We start from the raw sequence: 14427 nt of genomic DNA, 5'->3' as shown, positions 1-14427 counted from the left end.
CTAAACAACCCTTGCCAGCATGAATTAATACCAATTATTGTTGTAGTAAAAGTAATACTCTGTCGGTCTCCTGCCAAATGCATTACAGAGAGCTCCATTAATACAATAGTAAACAGATGTGCCACCCAGTTCCAAAGTTTGATTTGGCCTGTGTATGTTTTCTCCAGGGAGATTACAAAATAAAATGTTAAGAACACATAAAAGGAAAAGGCCTGCAGTGTTTTACACTACATTATGCCAAGGTATGTGAAGCACTACAGACAGAATAGAAAAAGGTTTTAACTATGCCCCAAAAGGCTGCATTATTATAAGGATTACTGAAAAAGACTGCTTAACGGAATGAAGTCAACTGAGGGTCAAATACCAAAATACCACAAAATGACCCACAAGTCAAGTCTTTTCGATGAGCTGTTTACACTAACTTGTCTACACACTATATACTGCAGTACTGCATACAAATGGTTTACCAGGACATATTACCGGTACTAGAAAGCTAAGAGAGACTGCTGTATCTCAACAAAAGCTGTTTCCCTATTAAAGCAATAAAGTATATTTTTAAATGGTACTATGTCTGTGTATTTTGTCCTCCCATCCCCATGCTGTTCCCAGGATTTACTGTATGTGCTCATGACCTTGAGCATAAATTGTGCTCTTCCTTAGTATATAGCAATTATTATCAAAGTTGCTTAGTCCTGTGTTTTTTTGTTTTTTTTTTAGTAAAATATTGCATTGAGAAACAACACAAATTTCACAGTTACGTTTCTTTAATATTCTTTACAGTGGAAAAAAGCTAATTCAACATATTAATGTATTTTTGCATGAGAATGAAATAAATAGCAAGAAGAACAATAACAAACCAAAATACGCTAAATAAAGCAGAGTTTCCCCTTGAGTTTGGCAACATTGCACCATAGGGTAATGGAGAGGGAGTGAAATTGCCATGGCTGAGGAGTCTTGGTTGTGGAAGTCTTGGTTGTGAATGACAGAGCGAGAGAAGCAAAGAAACAAAGAAAGAGAGTGCAGACATCCTCACTGAAGAGGATACCAACATAAATACAGACCCATGTGCAATACTTCACCTGAAATACGTGTCATGATCATTTTATGCTGCCTTAACCAAAATGTAACTCAGAGTGCTTCCATGTCACATATTAAGACTGGTCATACATTTTTTGCAGGAGCCTGAATCTGCAAAGCTGCACAACCATAAGACAGTGTCTAAATGCCTGACACAAAATACAACACATACTCAGACTGTAAATGGCACAAGTACTGTGGATGCTGCATTGAGTGAGGACTGCTAGTTTGCTAAGCCAAGTTACTAAATTGTCACACAGCTCTAAAACTCTGAGAGTAACTTCATTACCAGGCTGAATGGCAGTATTTCACTCTAGTCTTTGCCTAACAGTAATCTTCCAGTCTACTGACACACCCTGGAATACAACATCACTACTACAAGGTGAACGGTTTAAACCACAGAAGGTCAGTAAATCAGCTAGTTGCTTTCTGAGGCTACAACAAGGCAAAAAGAGCAACTTATTTTAAACTTATTAAGCTAAAATCTAGTCTTCATGCCTGTAAACTATAATACAAAATGCGTTTTTACATGATGCAGTGATGCTGTACTCTAGCAAGAAATAACAGTTTTTACCTGACAGCGTCCCCCAGTAGCATAATGTTTTAAGTATGTTTTAAGGATGATAAAACAGTGCCAAAGCTGCTCATTCAATTTTGTAGTACCTAAGTTGCCCTTAGATCAGCAGTGGGAATCCCACATCACTGGTCAAAGGTCACATGACTGCCAAGACCAAAGGCTCAGACCAGAGTTGTTCAGGTGACATGTGTGTATCATGACAAATAATTCAAGTAAAGTGTTACATCACTCTAAACTGGAACAAGACATTAAAGCTACAATAGCTAATAATCTATTGTAAACAAATAAATAAGTTTCATTAGAGAAAAAAATCCTTCAGAAATACAAAAACTGGCCAAAGGAATAAAGAGACACAGCAACAAATGACTATAACTTTATAAAGAGGAGGTATCTGTGTGCTTAAGGTTTGTTTTATGGACACTGATGAAAGCTGAAAAACAGCGGTTCGACGATAACCTTGATTCACTGCACTGAAATCTTTATGTTCAGTAAGCAGCACTGATGCTGCCTACTGTGCCATTCATAAATTCATTCTCAGCCTGAAGATAATGATAAAACTCTATCCTCATGATACCAACAGAGCACCACTATATAATGTAAAATTGAATTGTGCCTCATCGTAATGACTGACCTGTCACAGAGAAGACGAAGATAAAGTCCCAAGTGCCCACCATTTCAATCAACACATAAGATGATTTATTTGCCTAAATGCTTCATTGTATATAAAGTAAAAAACAGGTGAAGAAAGATGTTTGGATGGGAATTACAGTGTAGTTTATCAGCTTTTACACTATATTGTATACCAGACAATATACTATATATATTCAAACTTAAAATAAAAATTAATATTAAATGTTTTTTATTTTTTTTATTTTTATTTATGTATGTATTTTTCAGTCACTCTGCATTTCAAGGCACTTACTTTTGATTTAGAGTCTGGATATTGTTTTTAAGATTAATTTATATTTTTTGTTTCATAGTTTTTTTGCCTACTGTGACAGTGTAGATGATTTCAAATATTTTAACCTAACAGAGATGAAGCCATTCTAATTTCCATTCCAACAGTTCAACAAAAAACAAAAACAAAAAACAAAAAACAAAAACAACACAATATCAAAAATATGAATGAAACATGATTTGAAAATATTTTCCTCTGTACAACCTGTATTTACTCATAGAGAGATACGAGAGGTCTGACCAAGAGCACCAGCAAAAAATATTAAATATAATATTCAGTAACGAAAACTAGCTACTTGAAAAACAAAATCATACTGTACAAAGATACATATACAAAATACACTGACAGTCATCTGTTGCTGTTCAATAAAGGTCATAATATTAACTCTTATACACAAATATACACTTGTGTACTTCAGATACAGGGTGAAGACAGCAATAACAAGAACATCTACTTCACGCCTCATATATGAAATAAATATTTTCTAGAGTTAAGCCTCTACAAATATATGGCAATGTTGGACGACACTGTCCTGATTTATAGGTTTTAATTTGGAGCCTTGGCTCAAAATGGGGTCCATGTGTTTTTCATGATCCCCTAAGTGGAGCAGCATTGTGTTTTTGTGTATTTTTCTTTTTTTTTTCTTGATTCTAATCAGCACCATGCCACTGCAGGGCCCATCTGGGTGGGCTGGAGCAGGCTAACCGACAGTAGCACTAGATACCCAGCACTCACGTCAGAATCTCCTACAGTTTTAGGCAAAAAAATGCACTTAGTACAGGTCTGAAGTCATTTTAGCACACACAATGTCTACTCACAGTGATGTACCCACAGTGAGGAAGATGAGTGTTTGAGGAAAACGAGTTAGTGCTATCATACCGGCTTCCATGGTCGGCGGTGCCAGGAGGCAGAGCCTGGGCAGGGCTGCTGGTTGCATTGCTCCATCTCTGGCGGCTTGTCCAGGACATCACAGTTGTAGTCGTTGAGCCTCTGACCACTGGGCCTCTGACACACCACCAGACGAGTCCTCCTTCCTCCACCGCAGGTCTGGGTACACTGAGGTTAGCAAACAAAATATGATTTGTTATGTCTCATACTAATAACTTGCTTCAGCTGGATATTTCTGGACTTTTTCATCACAGGCTTTTTATGCCAATATCCTTTGACCTAACTAACCTAACAGTTCTTTCAGATTGAGATTAGACAAAGGCTGCTTGTTTGTGTATAATAAGTGATAAGAGAGACACAGCAGAGACAGAGAAGACACAACAGATGATAAGGATGTAACAAAAAAGGTGTATGGGAAATGTAATAATGTGCACAATCAGTAAGCGGAAGCTTATGCCAAAAACTGCTGTTAAATATATAATATAATATAACCTCACCTCTCCCCAGACACCATAGTTCCACAGAGGACAGGGTCCAGAGTCACAGCTCTTGGACTCGGCGGGTTTGACTCTCTCGTCGCAGTAGCTGTTGCTGCGTCCATCAGCGTCTTGACAGACCACCACTCGCCTCTGGAAGCCTCCTGCACAGGTACTGGAACACTGCAGAGCACACACAGTGTGTCACTGTGGGCAATGACACATACACACACAAATATGGAAACACTCTACTTCTAATACGTGACCACTTGCTATCACAGGACCAGAGTGCCTTACAGGACTACGGGATACAAATGAAAGATTCAGAAAGGACTAGCAGATAAGTTCTTAAGAAGTTACATAGTCTAACCAAGACAAACCCCAGCTGCACTATTCAAAATTGTCTTCCTAAGGTGGAAAACATCAGTGCATGAAGGACAGTCTCAAACACTGAATAACAGCCTTGAACGGAGCAGTGGGTACACTCTGCATCCAATTAAAATGACACATCTCCACTGTCAATAGGAGTGAGTACATTCAGAACTCTCTATGTGTGTGAGGGAGGACAGCACAGAGTGAGCCTGAACAGCAGTGCTTCCAGTCAAGTTCATTACATGAGAATGAACAGTGTACTGGGATGAAGGCCTCTGCTGGGGGGCTTTCAAAAAACAGAAAAAAATAGACTCTTGTGGCTTTCAGAAAAAGAAGAAGAAAAAAAAAACACATAAAACATCCATCTCTCCCTGAAAGGCACGAGTGATTTCTAAAATAGTCTCACGGTAAAATAACCAAATATTTTGATCTTATCTTGTTAATTAAAAATGACAACATTTGATGCCAAATGTTGGTATTTTATCCAACACTGACAACTTTAGTCAATTACTCTTGCACAGGGAGCAGAGTCTCTCTTTAAAACAACATGTTGGGCTCTGTTTTCATGCAATTGGGCATGCACTTAAGTGAAAGCACAGATGCAAACATAAGCACAAACTCTAGGTGAAAGACCACATACCATATAAAGGCTAGAGAGATTTAATCAACTAAAAATGAAGGTCCTTCATGCAGCTGACAAGCAGTTGTGTATGAAATTACACATAGGAATCATCTACCATTACTCAAAGTCATGTGCTATCTATGCATTGCTGTTGTTGTTGTGCACATCCACCATGTATGGCCAAAAATAGCCCTTGCTTTTGTGATAAGGTTGGCCTGGGTATACGAGGGCAATTTCACAGCAAAACAGATTCCAAAATAGAACTGTGCAAACAAAACTACTACATACAGGAGACACAACCCCAGTTGCACCACTCTTGGCATAAACAGATTCTTTGCAGATGTGAAACTACTACACATAATATATATATAAAATGAACTTGTGTCTGAACTATCTTGATTACATGGCTACAGTATACTGAGGTCTGTATGTACTCTGATACAGCATTTATATACGGTACATTTTGCAGTCCATAGTCCATCTGTCCGTTAGCACTGTTTGGTAAAGTTCTTTACCATGTATGGCCCTCTGCCCTGAGAAATGAAAACATCTGCTGCTTCACCCTCCAAGTTACTGTGTTTACAGACAGACACAACACAGGACCTCATGGCAATATGTTATACATACTATGCATGATACTGGCCATACATAAAATCATTTGCTCCTTCATTGACTTTCCTGAAGTTTTGTGTGACAGTAAGGAGTATTAATCAGGCTCCAAGAGACAATCTTGATTGGCTCGTACCACAAGACAAAATACTTCTACACACTGCAATTTCTCCAAAGATCACATGCTGAACAAACATACTGCGCCCCAGGGTCCAGTCCTCCACTGGTTGTCTGCTGATGGCACATTCCAGCTGCTGTGCCCAGGATGGTGTCCTGGGTCCTGGGGATATCCATAGGGCTGATCGTTGATACGCTGGCGATGGTAGATAGAGGGACAGGGTGCAGCGGTACACTCCTGTTCTGTTGCAGGCTTTTCTTCCAGGTCACAGAAAGACTGGTCCACTGGCTGGTGGTAGTTAGAGCAGACCACCTGTCTGGTGGTTCTTCCCATGCCACATGTTACTGAACACTGCAGCAGGGGAGAGAGAACCAAAGTGTTAAACACGAACATGAAGGAGTAGAACTGCAAATTTCACAAGCAACTGGTAATTTAAATAATTAAATAGTTTAATCTTTTAAAATAATTTATATATTCCTCTAATTCTGACAGTTCACTTTGAGTGCTGAAACACTCCCAAAGGTTGAAATCTCTTTACAAAAATGTAGCAGACTGGATCCCTTGAGGCACAAAATGTGTTGATTCTATACTTTCTAATTGTCATAATATCTTGATATTTTATGCTTGTTTATCAGCTTTCAGGTTGTATCCCTGACTGAACTTGCCTGACCTATTCCACTGAGACTAATGTCCAAAGATTTCCTCCATTTGTTTCTCTTATGAGATTTTTGTAGGAGATTTTCCAGGTTCTAAATCAGCCGTTGGTTTGGGGAGTGTTGTTTTCATTGATTGATTGTTCCCATGTATTGCTTCACGATGTGAAGCCTTGTGATGTGAAGCCCCACAAGTCTGTAACTGTGTATACAACGGGAGTAGAACTCAACTTAATATGACATGAATTTAATGAACTTAAGACTTTGTCCTCAGAGACTTTGCATTTGGGCTTTTTAATTCGAAAGGATTTTAATTTCACATGAACATGTGATTAAAAGATCAGAACAGAATCACTATAAATCATCCCTGGCTCCTTAACTGCCAGTTAAACTATCCCACCACTGATCTTTTAGTGACATCATCAAGACGTTTGGCTCTCCTGCCATGCTGACATTTACAAATCAAGACTTAACTGTCCAAGATCACAGCAGTACCAAATGCCCATTATTGCCCAGGGTGATTTTAACTTTGTTGGGAAAATGAACTGAGTGATTACTGCAACTCACTGTAGTGGGAAACAGCTGTATAGATTGGACACAGTGTTGGATTTTTATTTATTTATTTATTTTCACTCACAGGCGACCACTCCCCGGCACGCCATTGGCCACATGGGCTGAAGCAGGCAGAGGACTCCGGGGGCCGTGGCAGGTGGGCGCAGTATGACTCGTCAGCCACTCCTCCCTGGGCATCTCTGCAGCTGACATAACGCGCCCGCTTCCCCTTGCCACAAGACACGGAGCACTAGAGGACATGCAGACACAGGCAGAGATGAGATAAATATTTGTCTCGTGTGGAATTTCAAAAATGCTCAAAAAATGTATTGTGTCGTTTAAAGTGATGCCATTAAGTGCAAAATTATCATGAGGTACGATGCTGTATAGATAACACGCAATGAAATTGACTGGTTTTAAGTGATATGCAAGCTGTGCTATACAATTTTTACAAACTGGCAGCCACAAATGGTAATAAAGGAATATACTATATATACTTAATTTCACTAATCTATAGGTCTACAGTAACTGAAGCAGATGTATAATTACCTAGATATCATATAGTATAAAGTGACATTGGGAGGCTGCAATAATGTTCAATTTGAATATGAAGTTTCTAAATAACCTCCTTATTTCGAAAGAAAGAATACAAAATAGGTGTAAAAAAGCGTAAAAAAAAAAAAAAAAGCATTCCCAGTGCTTTGATTAATCAGTCCCTGTGCAGTCCAAAGATTTTCAATCACTTCCTGTGGGAAGATTTCTCACTACAATGCAATCTTGTTTTAGAATGACTACTTTTCATTTCTTGTCTATTTTCATTACATTGTAAAGGTGAATTGTCTTGTACGTTCTTGTAGTTGTTTTTTTTTTTTTTTCAGCCAGAGCTGAGAAGAAACAAGTCTGAAAAGTGGATATACATAAGACCTGGGTTCAAGTTTGTTTCTTTGATGGTACCAAATTACACTATGTTTTGCATGATTGTGTTTTTTTACGGTGCTGTATCATGTGTTCATGTGCTTGCACAAAACTCATCTTAAGACATTTTTGTCACTTACATTTCTTACACTGTAATAGATATTGCAATATTTTTTTCCTGAAAATTATATATATTGAATTCTTCACCTGCTGTCAGAAATCAAATAGTATTGTCTCTACTATCATTGTTGTCCTGAAATGACTCCCTGATCAGCTTTCAACTGCTTCTAGTCTATAGCTACACCCAGGGCAACTCAACAGGGCATCATAGTAAACATTTCTGAGGGGATGAATACCTAATGCAATCAAATGGCTCCAGCTCAAATAGGCATGTTAATATCCCCCTCATATCAATGACTCTAAAGAGGATGGCAGTTCCGCCACTCGGGGGAATTTATGCATGCATGTGTATATGTGCACGTGGTGTGTGTATCATGGGTGTGTGTCTGTGAGACCACACTGGTGCTGGCCTCTTTGACATGTGAGCTCACAACGACTCTGAGATTGACAGACGGGGTTCAATCTTCGAAACCGTAGACTTGTGTTTAGATGAAATCTGGTTTTCATTTGCAACGAGTAACAATGCAAAGTATCAGAGAGACAGAGGGGCCTCTCAGCCCAGACAGTGGAGCCTGTGTATGTGTCTGTATATGTATATGTGTATATACAGAGTGTACATGAGTGTGTGTGTGTGTGTGTGTGTGGGTATGTGTGTGTGTGTTGATGCAGCAGGGGGTAAAAGACAATACCAAGGAGGATCATGGTCCTGTACAGTATGTACTATCTGAAGGAATGTTGGGAAATACAATAAAATTTAATATGTCAACCTAACATCTGTAAACACACATGCAAGAGACCCATCATTACTGGAGTGTGGTTTCCTGCTATTAAGCACACACAAACACACACACACAAACACACACATATACAAACTGCTCCATCAATATTCTCATATTTCAGAGGTAAGTCTGATTCTAGGAGCCTAGCAGATCATTTCCCCTCAAGCTAAAAAGAGAAGAGCGAAACAGCACAAGAATTTGTTTACCATCTAACAAAAACCGCACTGCTTTTGTATATTCTTTGGACTGTAGAAGGTAAACCTCCAGAATGCAATATGCTCTGATAGACCCAGTAAATCCTATTTGTTTCCCTTACCGCAGTCCAGGAGCCATATCTCCACTGAGTCAGGAGCTGAGCTGAGTTGTCAGGACGAGGTGTGCTTTGTGCCGGAGAGGCCCATGGACATCCTGGCATCTCACAGTCCTACAAATACAAACATGCATACAATGAGGTATTATTCATACATGAGTCATGCGGCAATCGATTGAAGCGGTGGGAGTAATTATGTCACAAAAATATCAGGAAAAAGCAAAATACAAGGGTGCTTGAAACGCTATATAAAAAAACTTAGAAATCCAGTTTTATTGTTTATTTCTATTTCCAAAGCTTAGATCAAGGTGACCTCAATTCCAACAGACAAAACAGATCACTTATCTGGAGACTAAAAGGTCATCAGTTCAACAACTTTGCCTTCAGTGCCTGTCAGTGTCTTAAGAACCCTTAAGCAATACACTTAAACCACTCAGGCAAAGTGCCTTGCACCCTCATGGTCTGTGTCCAGCTTGACATCGACTTGGACTTTGGGTCAAAGCAAAGCAGAGCAGGTAAACATTTAAAAGAGGCTGCTGATGTTAACTAGGTCACAACTTCTGCTTCACTGAAGTTTGTCATCTAAACTTACTTTCTAAAGTTCTAAACTACCTGCCCAGTACCTAATGGCAGACACACAATTAGTGAGTGGCTGGTGACATAGTGCACATAAGTGTTAATATGTTTCCCTTAGTTGGTGGAGAGCAAAAATAGAGCTAAAAGGAGAGTAAATATTGGACTTACAGCCAATATATTAATGTTTATTTATAGTTATAGCCAGAGACACAACCATAAATGACTGCTAACGTCGCCCTGTGTCTGCTGAATTTGTTAACAGGCAATTGTAGGGACTGATTCAAAGATTAAAGTAATCCAGGTAGCCTGATCTGTAGAGCTGGGATGCCTGGTTGCAGGAGTCACAATAATAATCAGCAGTTCTTTAATGTTTGCATGTTTTGAACTTTCCAAGGGCACCCTTGTTATTATGAACTTCAATTTTCAACCTTATTAGAAACATAAAGTCAGGATAAATCTCACTTTAAACCACTGTTCTCCTTATAAAATATCTGGGCATTTTTCAGTGAAATTCCCCTAAAACCACTTATAATGAGCCTTAGATAAGGCACTTTATCAATTTACTTATTTCCTGACCTTGGTTGACATATAAAACATCTGCATTCAATACTGTATCCAGCATTTAATTCTGTTTTTATGAGTTGCATTTTATTTCTTTACCCGAAGAGTAAAACCACCAGCTCTGGGACAAATAAGGGTCAAGCTTGCAACCATTAAACTTCTGGTTATCTGAGCAGCTTGGACTGTGTGTGAGCAGTCATTTTACCTGACTGTCTCTGGGTCTCGCTGCAGCATTGCACTCTCTGTCATCCACTGTGTCACCGTAGTCCCCTGACACACACCTCACAGCTCTCATCTGGTAGCCGTGGCCACAGGTCACCGCACACTGAAAGACAAAATCACATACATACATTCACACACACAAACACAAAGAGAGAAGCCAAGTCAACCGGAAACTATCTCAAACTCTATCTAAGTATGTCAAGGTTGATATCTTAGACGGGGCCTCAGTCAAGGTCCAGCTCAGCAGAGCCTGGGTAAGACATGCGTACACACACATATGGACACATGCTTTCACGTTCACACCCAGTCTCAACTCGACCCCTTACCCAATTCTTAACTCACATACGAGGTGATCCAAGCACGTTTAGGTACAGCAGGAGAGCAGAGGAAGTGCCACAGGATAGGTTTATTTGACCAGCAAATTATAATTACACAGGCATTAAAGAGCCGATTTATTCCAGCTCTGCAAATATCACTATCTGACTTCATACAAACACATGTGGGAGGGCATTAGGTTTACGTGTATAAACCAAACTATGAATGGCCAATGACGGCTATTCATGTGTTTCATTCAGTTTGTGCTTCATGCTAACACTGTCAGAGCTATGCAGAAACAGTTGGATATTTTAAATTTAAATGTATAGGAACACGTGTTGTGTGTGTGCATGTGTGTGTATGTGTGTGCACACTGTGGGTCAGGTTTAGTCTGACAGGATATGAGGGCAAAGTGAAAGCACCATGGAGGAAATGGCAGCTGGAGTCAGGGCACACTCCTCCGTAACTCGCTGCTGTATCAGGTTACACGTGCACACACAAACTTGAAATATACACTGCTGCACTCCTACACACCACATTCCCTCTCTGTGACCACACACACAGACATATGCGTGCACACACACAGTGTAAAAGACATGAGTCAAACTCCTAGACAGCAAGCCACACATGAAACCCATTTCCTCAGTCAAACACTGCACCAAGTCACCTCACCCCAGTCCGTCTGTGTCTTATCTGTGTGTTTGTGTTTGTGTGTGTGTGTGTCTGCAGGACTCACCGCTCCCCAGACGCCAACCTGCCAGGACGCACACTCAGGCAGCTCGCAGCTCCCCACGGCTTGGGGTTTGCTGGACGGGTCACAGAAGTGCTCACTCAGCTTTTCTTCCCCAGCTCCCATGGTGCAGGACACTTGCCTGTGTCTCATCCCTTTCCCACAAGTCACTAAGCACTAGGAGAGGGAAGAGGGTGGGGAAGTAGTTGGTAGGGTGTGGGATGATGGTGAAGGAGGGAGAGAAAAAGTCATTGTTGCATGCTCATATCCAAGTCTGACATTCCACTCTTAAAAAACAGTTGATGGGACACCCCCATTTCTACCCTTACTGTTACCAATACCTGTGTCATGGGGTGGACAAAATATTAGATATACCTTTCAATGTTACACACACAAAAACATCAACACCTCCCTGTTGCTGCATTTGTAATTGTGTCTGTGTGTGGTCGGTGCATGACAAGACCCACCTCGCTCCACTCGCTGACGGTCCACTTCGGACACGGCTGGTCGTTGCAGGTTTCGGTAACCACCCTCTGGTATTCATTGCACTCTCTGTCTACCAGCCGTCTGCCCAGGTTGTTCATGCAGTAAGACTCTCTGCTACGGCTCCCACGTCCGCATGTTTTAGAGCACTGTTAACAAGAATATATCAAACATTTTTAGCTCACTAAGTCATGTGTTTTCATCTATTTCTTATCCCTTTAAACATTAAATAATAATGGGAATTAAATTATTGTGCCAATCAGAAGCAGTGGTGGTGTAATATGGCGGAGAGGACCATTTCTCTTCCCGCATTAAGTGTGAAAGTAGCATAGATTTAAGACAAAAGATATGAATAGACCAGGGTTTTACTCTTGTTTCCTTTCAAACCACTTTTTTCATGTAAATCTTCCAATGATTGTACCTGTGACCAGGCACTGTACTGCCAGTTCTTCAGCAGACAGTCCCCATGGCAGGGCTCTCTGGTCTGAGGTTTTGCAACGTCCCCACACATGCTGGCCTCCATCCTCTCACTCTGTCTCTTCATCAGGCTGTACTTCATACACTGAACATCCAGGCTGCGGTAGCCTGGGCCACATTTAGCAGAACATTCGCTTTTTCCAGCAACATGCCACCTGTGTGACAGGAGATGTAGAAAAATGTTTTGGCTGTTAGTGCTCTGCAGGAATTGATACTGTGTCTGATACTGGTGTCTTTGTGCAGTTATGCGCACCTGACTTCACAGTCAGTGTTGCAGGGCTCAGTAACAGCAACAGGACGAGGTAAATGTTCACAGCGTTGGTCCGATACCTCGAGGTGATCACTCTTGCGCACACACACCGCCTTTCGCCTCCGCTCGCCTACAGAAACACATGCATGAAGAAAAGTGAGGTTCCGATCAGACAACATCTGGCAGACAGTCCGCTTGCCAAAATATCACGTTTCTTCGCCTTTAACTAGACTGACCAGCTTTCTGACATCAAGTCCTTCATCATACAGCCTTAAGGGTCCATGTTAGTCTCAGACCCCACAAACACATCTCTTTACTGAATCGCATAGTGCACTCTGACCCAGCGGGAGCCTAACTAGCTTGCCTCAAAAAGGGAAACTTGAGGGGGTTAAGGGCCAGGCCAAGGGGAAGGTGTGGGGCAACATGATTGGCCAGGGTCACGCTGGGGTTGCCAGGAGGGGTATTTATGAAAGGGGGGTGGGGTGGGGAGTGGTGGGGGATGAGTGAGTAAGGTTTCAAATCCAGAGGTGTGTGTAAGTGATGCAAGAGGAATGCTGATCCTAATGCACACTGACACTTAAATCTGCACCCATGTAATAAGATTCCACATAACAAGAGCTGTAAGATGCATCACGGTTCTTAGAAATTTCACACTTTTTACGGAACGGAAATTTTTATTCTTAATATCAAGAGTAGCTGTGAAATTTGACTCTCAGGTAGGCCACATGACTCTACAGCAGTAAATTTTTTTTTACAATGTCAAATATTGCAATTTGTGAGGTAACAATGAACCTAAAAGCACATAAAATAAGTACTTGTGCATGTATCACAACCACACGAAATCTCTATGATATTGTGTGTAATTGCAAAGCATTTTAAGATTCACTGAAGCCAAAGAGAAATTATGATATTCTTCATGTGTGGAGATTTGGAAGCCAAACTGAGGTCTGAGTACCCTGACAGATGCGGTTGCACTCGAGCCAGGAGCCTGAGGGATCCCACACAAACTGCTCCCTGTGTTCCTCGATGGGTATGTTGAAGGAGTAACGGACATCTGGGTTATAGAGGTTTCCCACACACAAGACCTGTGGAAAAAAATGGTGGCGGTGGGAAAGACAAAAGCTAAGGACTTAATAGTGTTTTGTCCACTGAGAGATATTGATATCTAGCTTAGTATGTTGGTAGGTAAGAAGGAAAGTAAACCTTTACAGAAAGAGATGCAGAAATCAACACTAAAGCAATGTGACAAAAAGCAAAGCAGAATAATATGCAGTATAATTGAAGCAGGAATTACGCTAATAAAGTAAACTTAATATAAAAGCAATTAAAGATAAAGAGAAACTTCCTCTTAATACCTGTAGAATAAGTTCCTCCTCGATGCGTTCAGTGCAGTTGATGCGCTCTACTTTTGTGTCCGAGCCGCTGTAGTCAATGACAGTTCCTTTGAAGGTGATTTCCCTTTTGAACATGGCCACCACAAAGTTCCCATTCAAGAGGAAGTTGGACTGGCTATCAGATAATGCTGGAGTAAGAAATGGACAGATAAGAATGACACATTTTACCACAAAACTCTAAACAACACACAACTCCAAATGTGAAAGAATTCAGTGCAAGTGAAGGAATGGTTGGTTTTGGCAAGTTTGTCTCTTGTGGAATTGAGGTTTTGAGAATGTTTATGAGATATGGTATTTATCATTGAGGTTACATGTTAAGTAAACAGTCTTTGACTGGCCATCCTATTGTTCTGCATAGCTATTGTTGAGAGGCAAGTATGCTGAAATACTGGT

At 40.6% G+C, this 14427-nt stretch overlaps 1 protein-coding gene across 1 annotated transcript in view; it reads right to left on the bottom strand.

Moving 5' to 3' along the window:
- Nucleotides 1-14427, bottom strand: part of LOC108888549 (A disintegrin and metalloproteinase with thrombospondin motifs 20) — a 77006-nt gene that overhangs the window by 19796 nt on the left and 42783 nt on the right. Inside the window, exons 17-28 of the mRNA XM_018684595.2 lie at nt 13996-14162; nt 13596-13725; nt 12644-12770; nt 12335-12545; nt 11898-12062; nt 11437-11607; nt 10369-10488; nt 9033-9140; nt 6988-7152; nt 5779-6048; nt 3998-4159; nt 3492-3668 (exon numbers count right to left, since the gene is read on the bottom strand). Coding sequence (XP_018540111.1) covers nt 3492-3668; nt 3998-4159; nt 5779-6048; nt 6988-7152; nt 9033-9140; nt 10369-10488; nt 11437-11607; nt 11898-12062; nt 12335-12545; nt 12644-12770; nt 13596-13725; nt 13996-14162 — 1973 coding nt within the window. The remainder of the gene's footprint in view (nt 1-3491; nt 3669-3997; nt 4160-5778; nt 6049-6987; nt 7153-9032; nt 9141-10368; nt 10489-11436; nt 11608-11897; nt 12063-12334; nt 12546-12643; nt 12771-13595; nt 13726-13995; nt 14163-14427) is intronic.

The sequence above is a fragment of the Lates calcarifer genome, linkage group LG10 (genome assembly GCF_001640805.2).
Source record: "Lates calcarifer isolate ASB-BC8 linkage group LG10, TLL_Latcal_v3, whole genome shotgun sequence".
In the NCBI taxonomy this organism is placed as follows: Eukaryota; Metazoa; Chordata; class Actinopteri; family Centropomidae; genus Lates; species Lates calcarifer.
The sequence above is the reverse complement of the archived record's forward strand: the minus strand, read 5'-3'. Positions and strand labels throughout refer to the sequence as shown.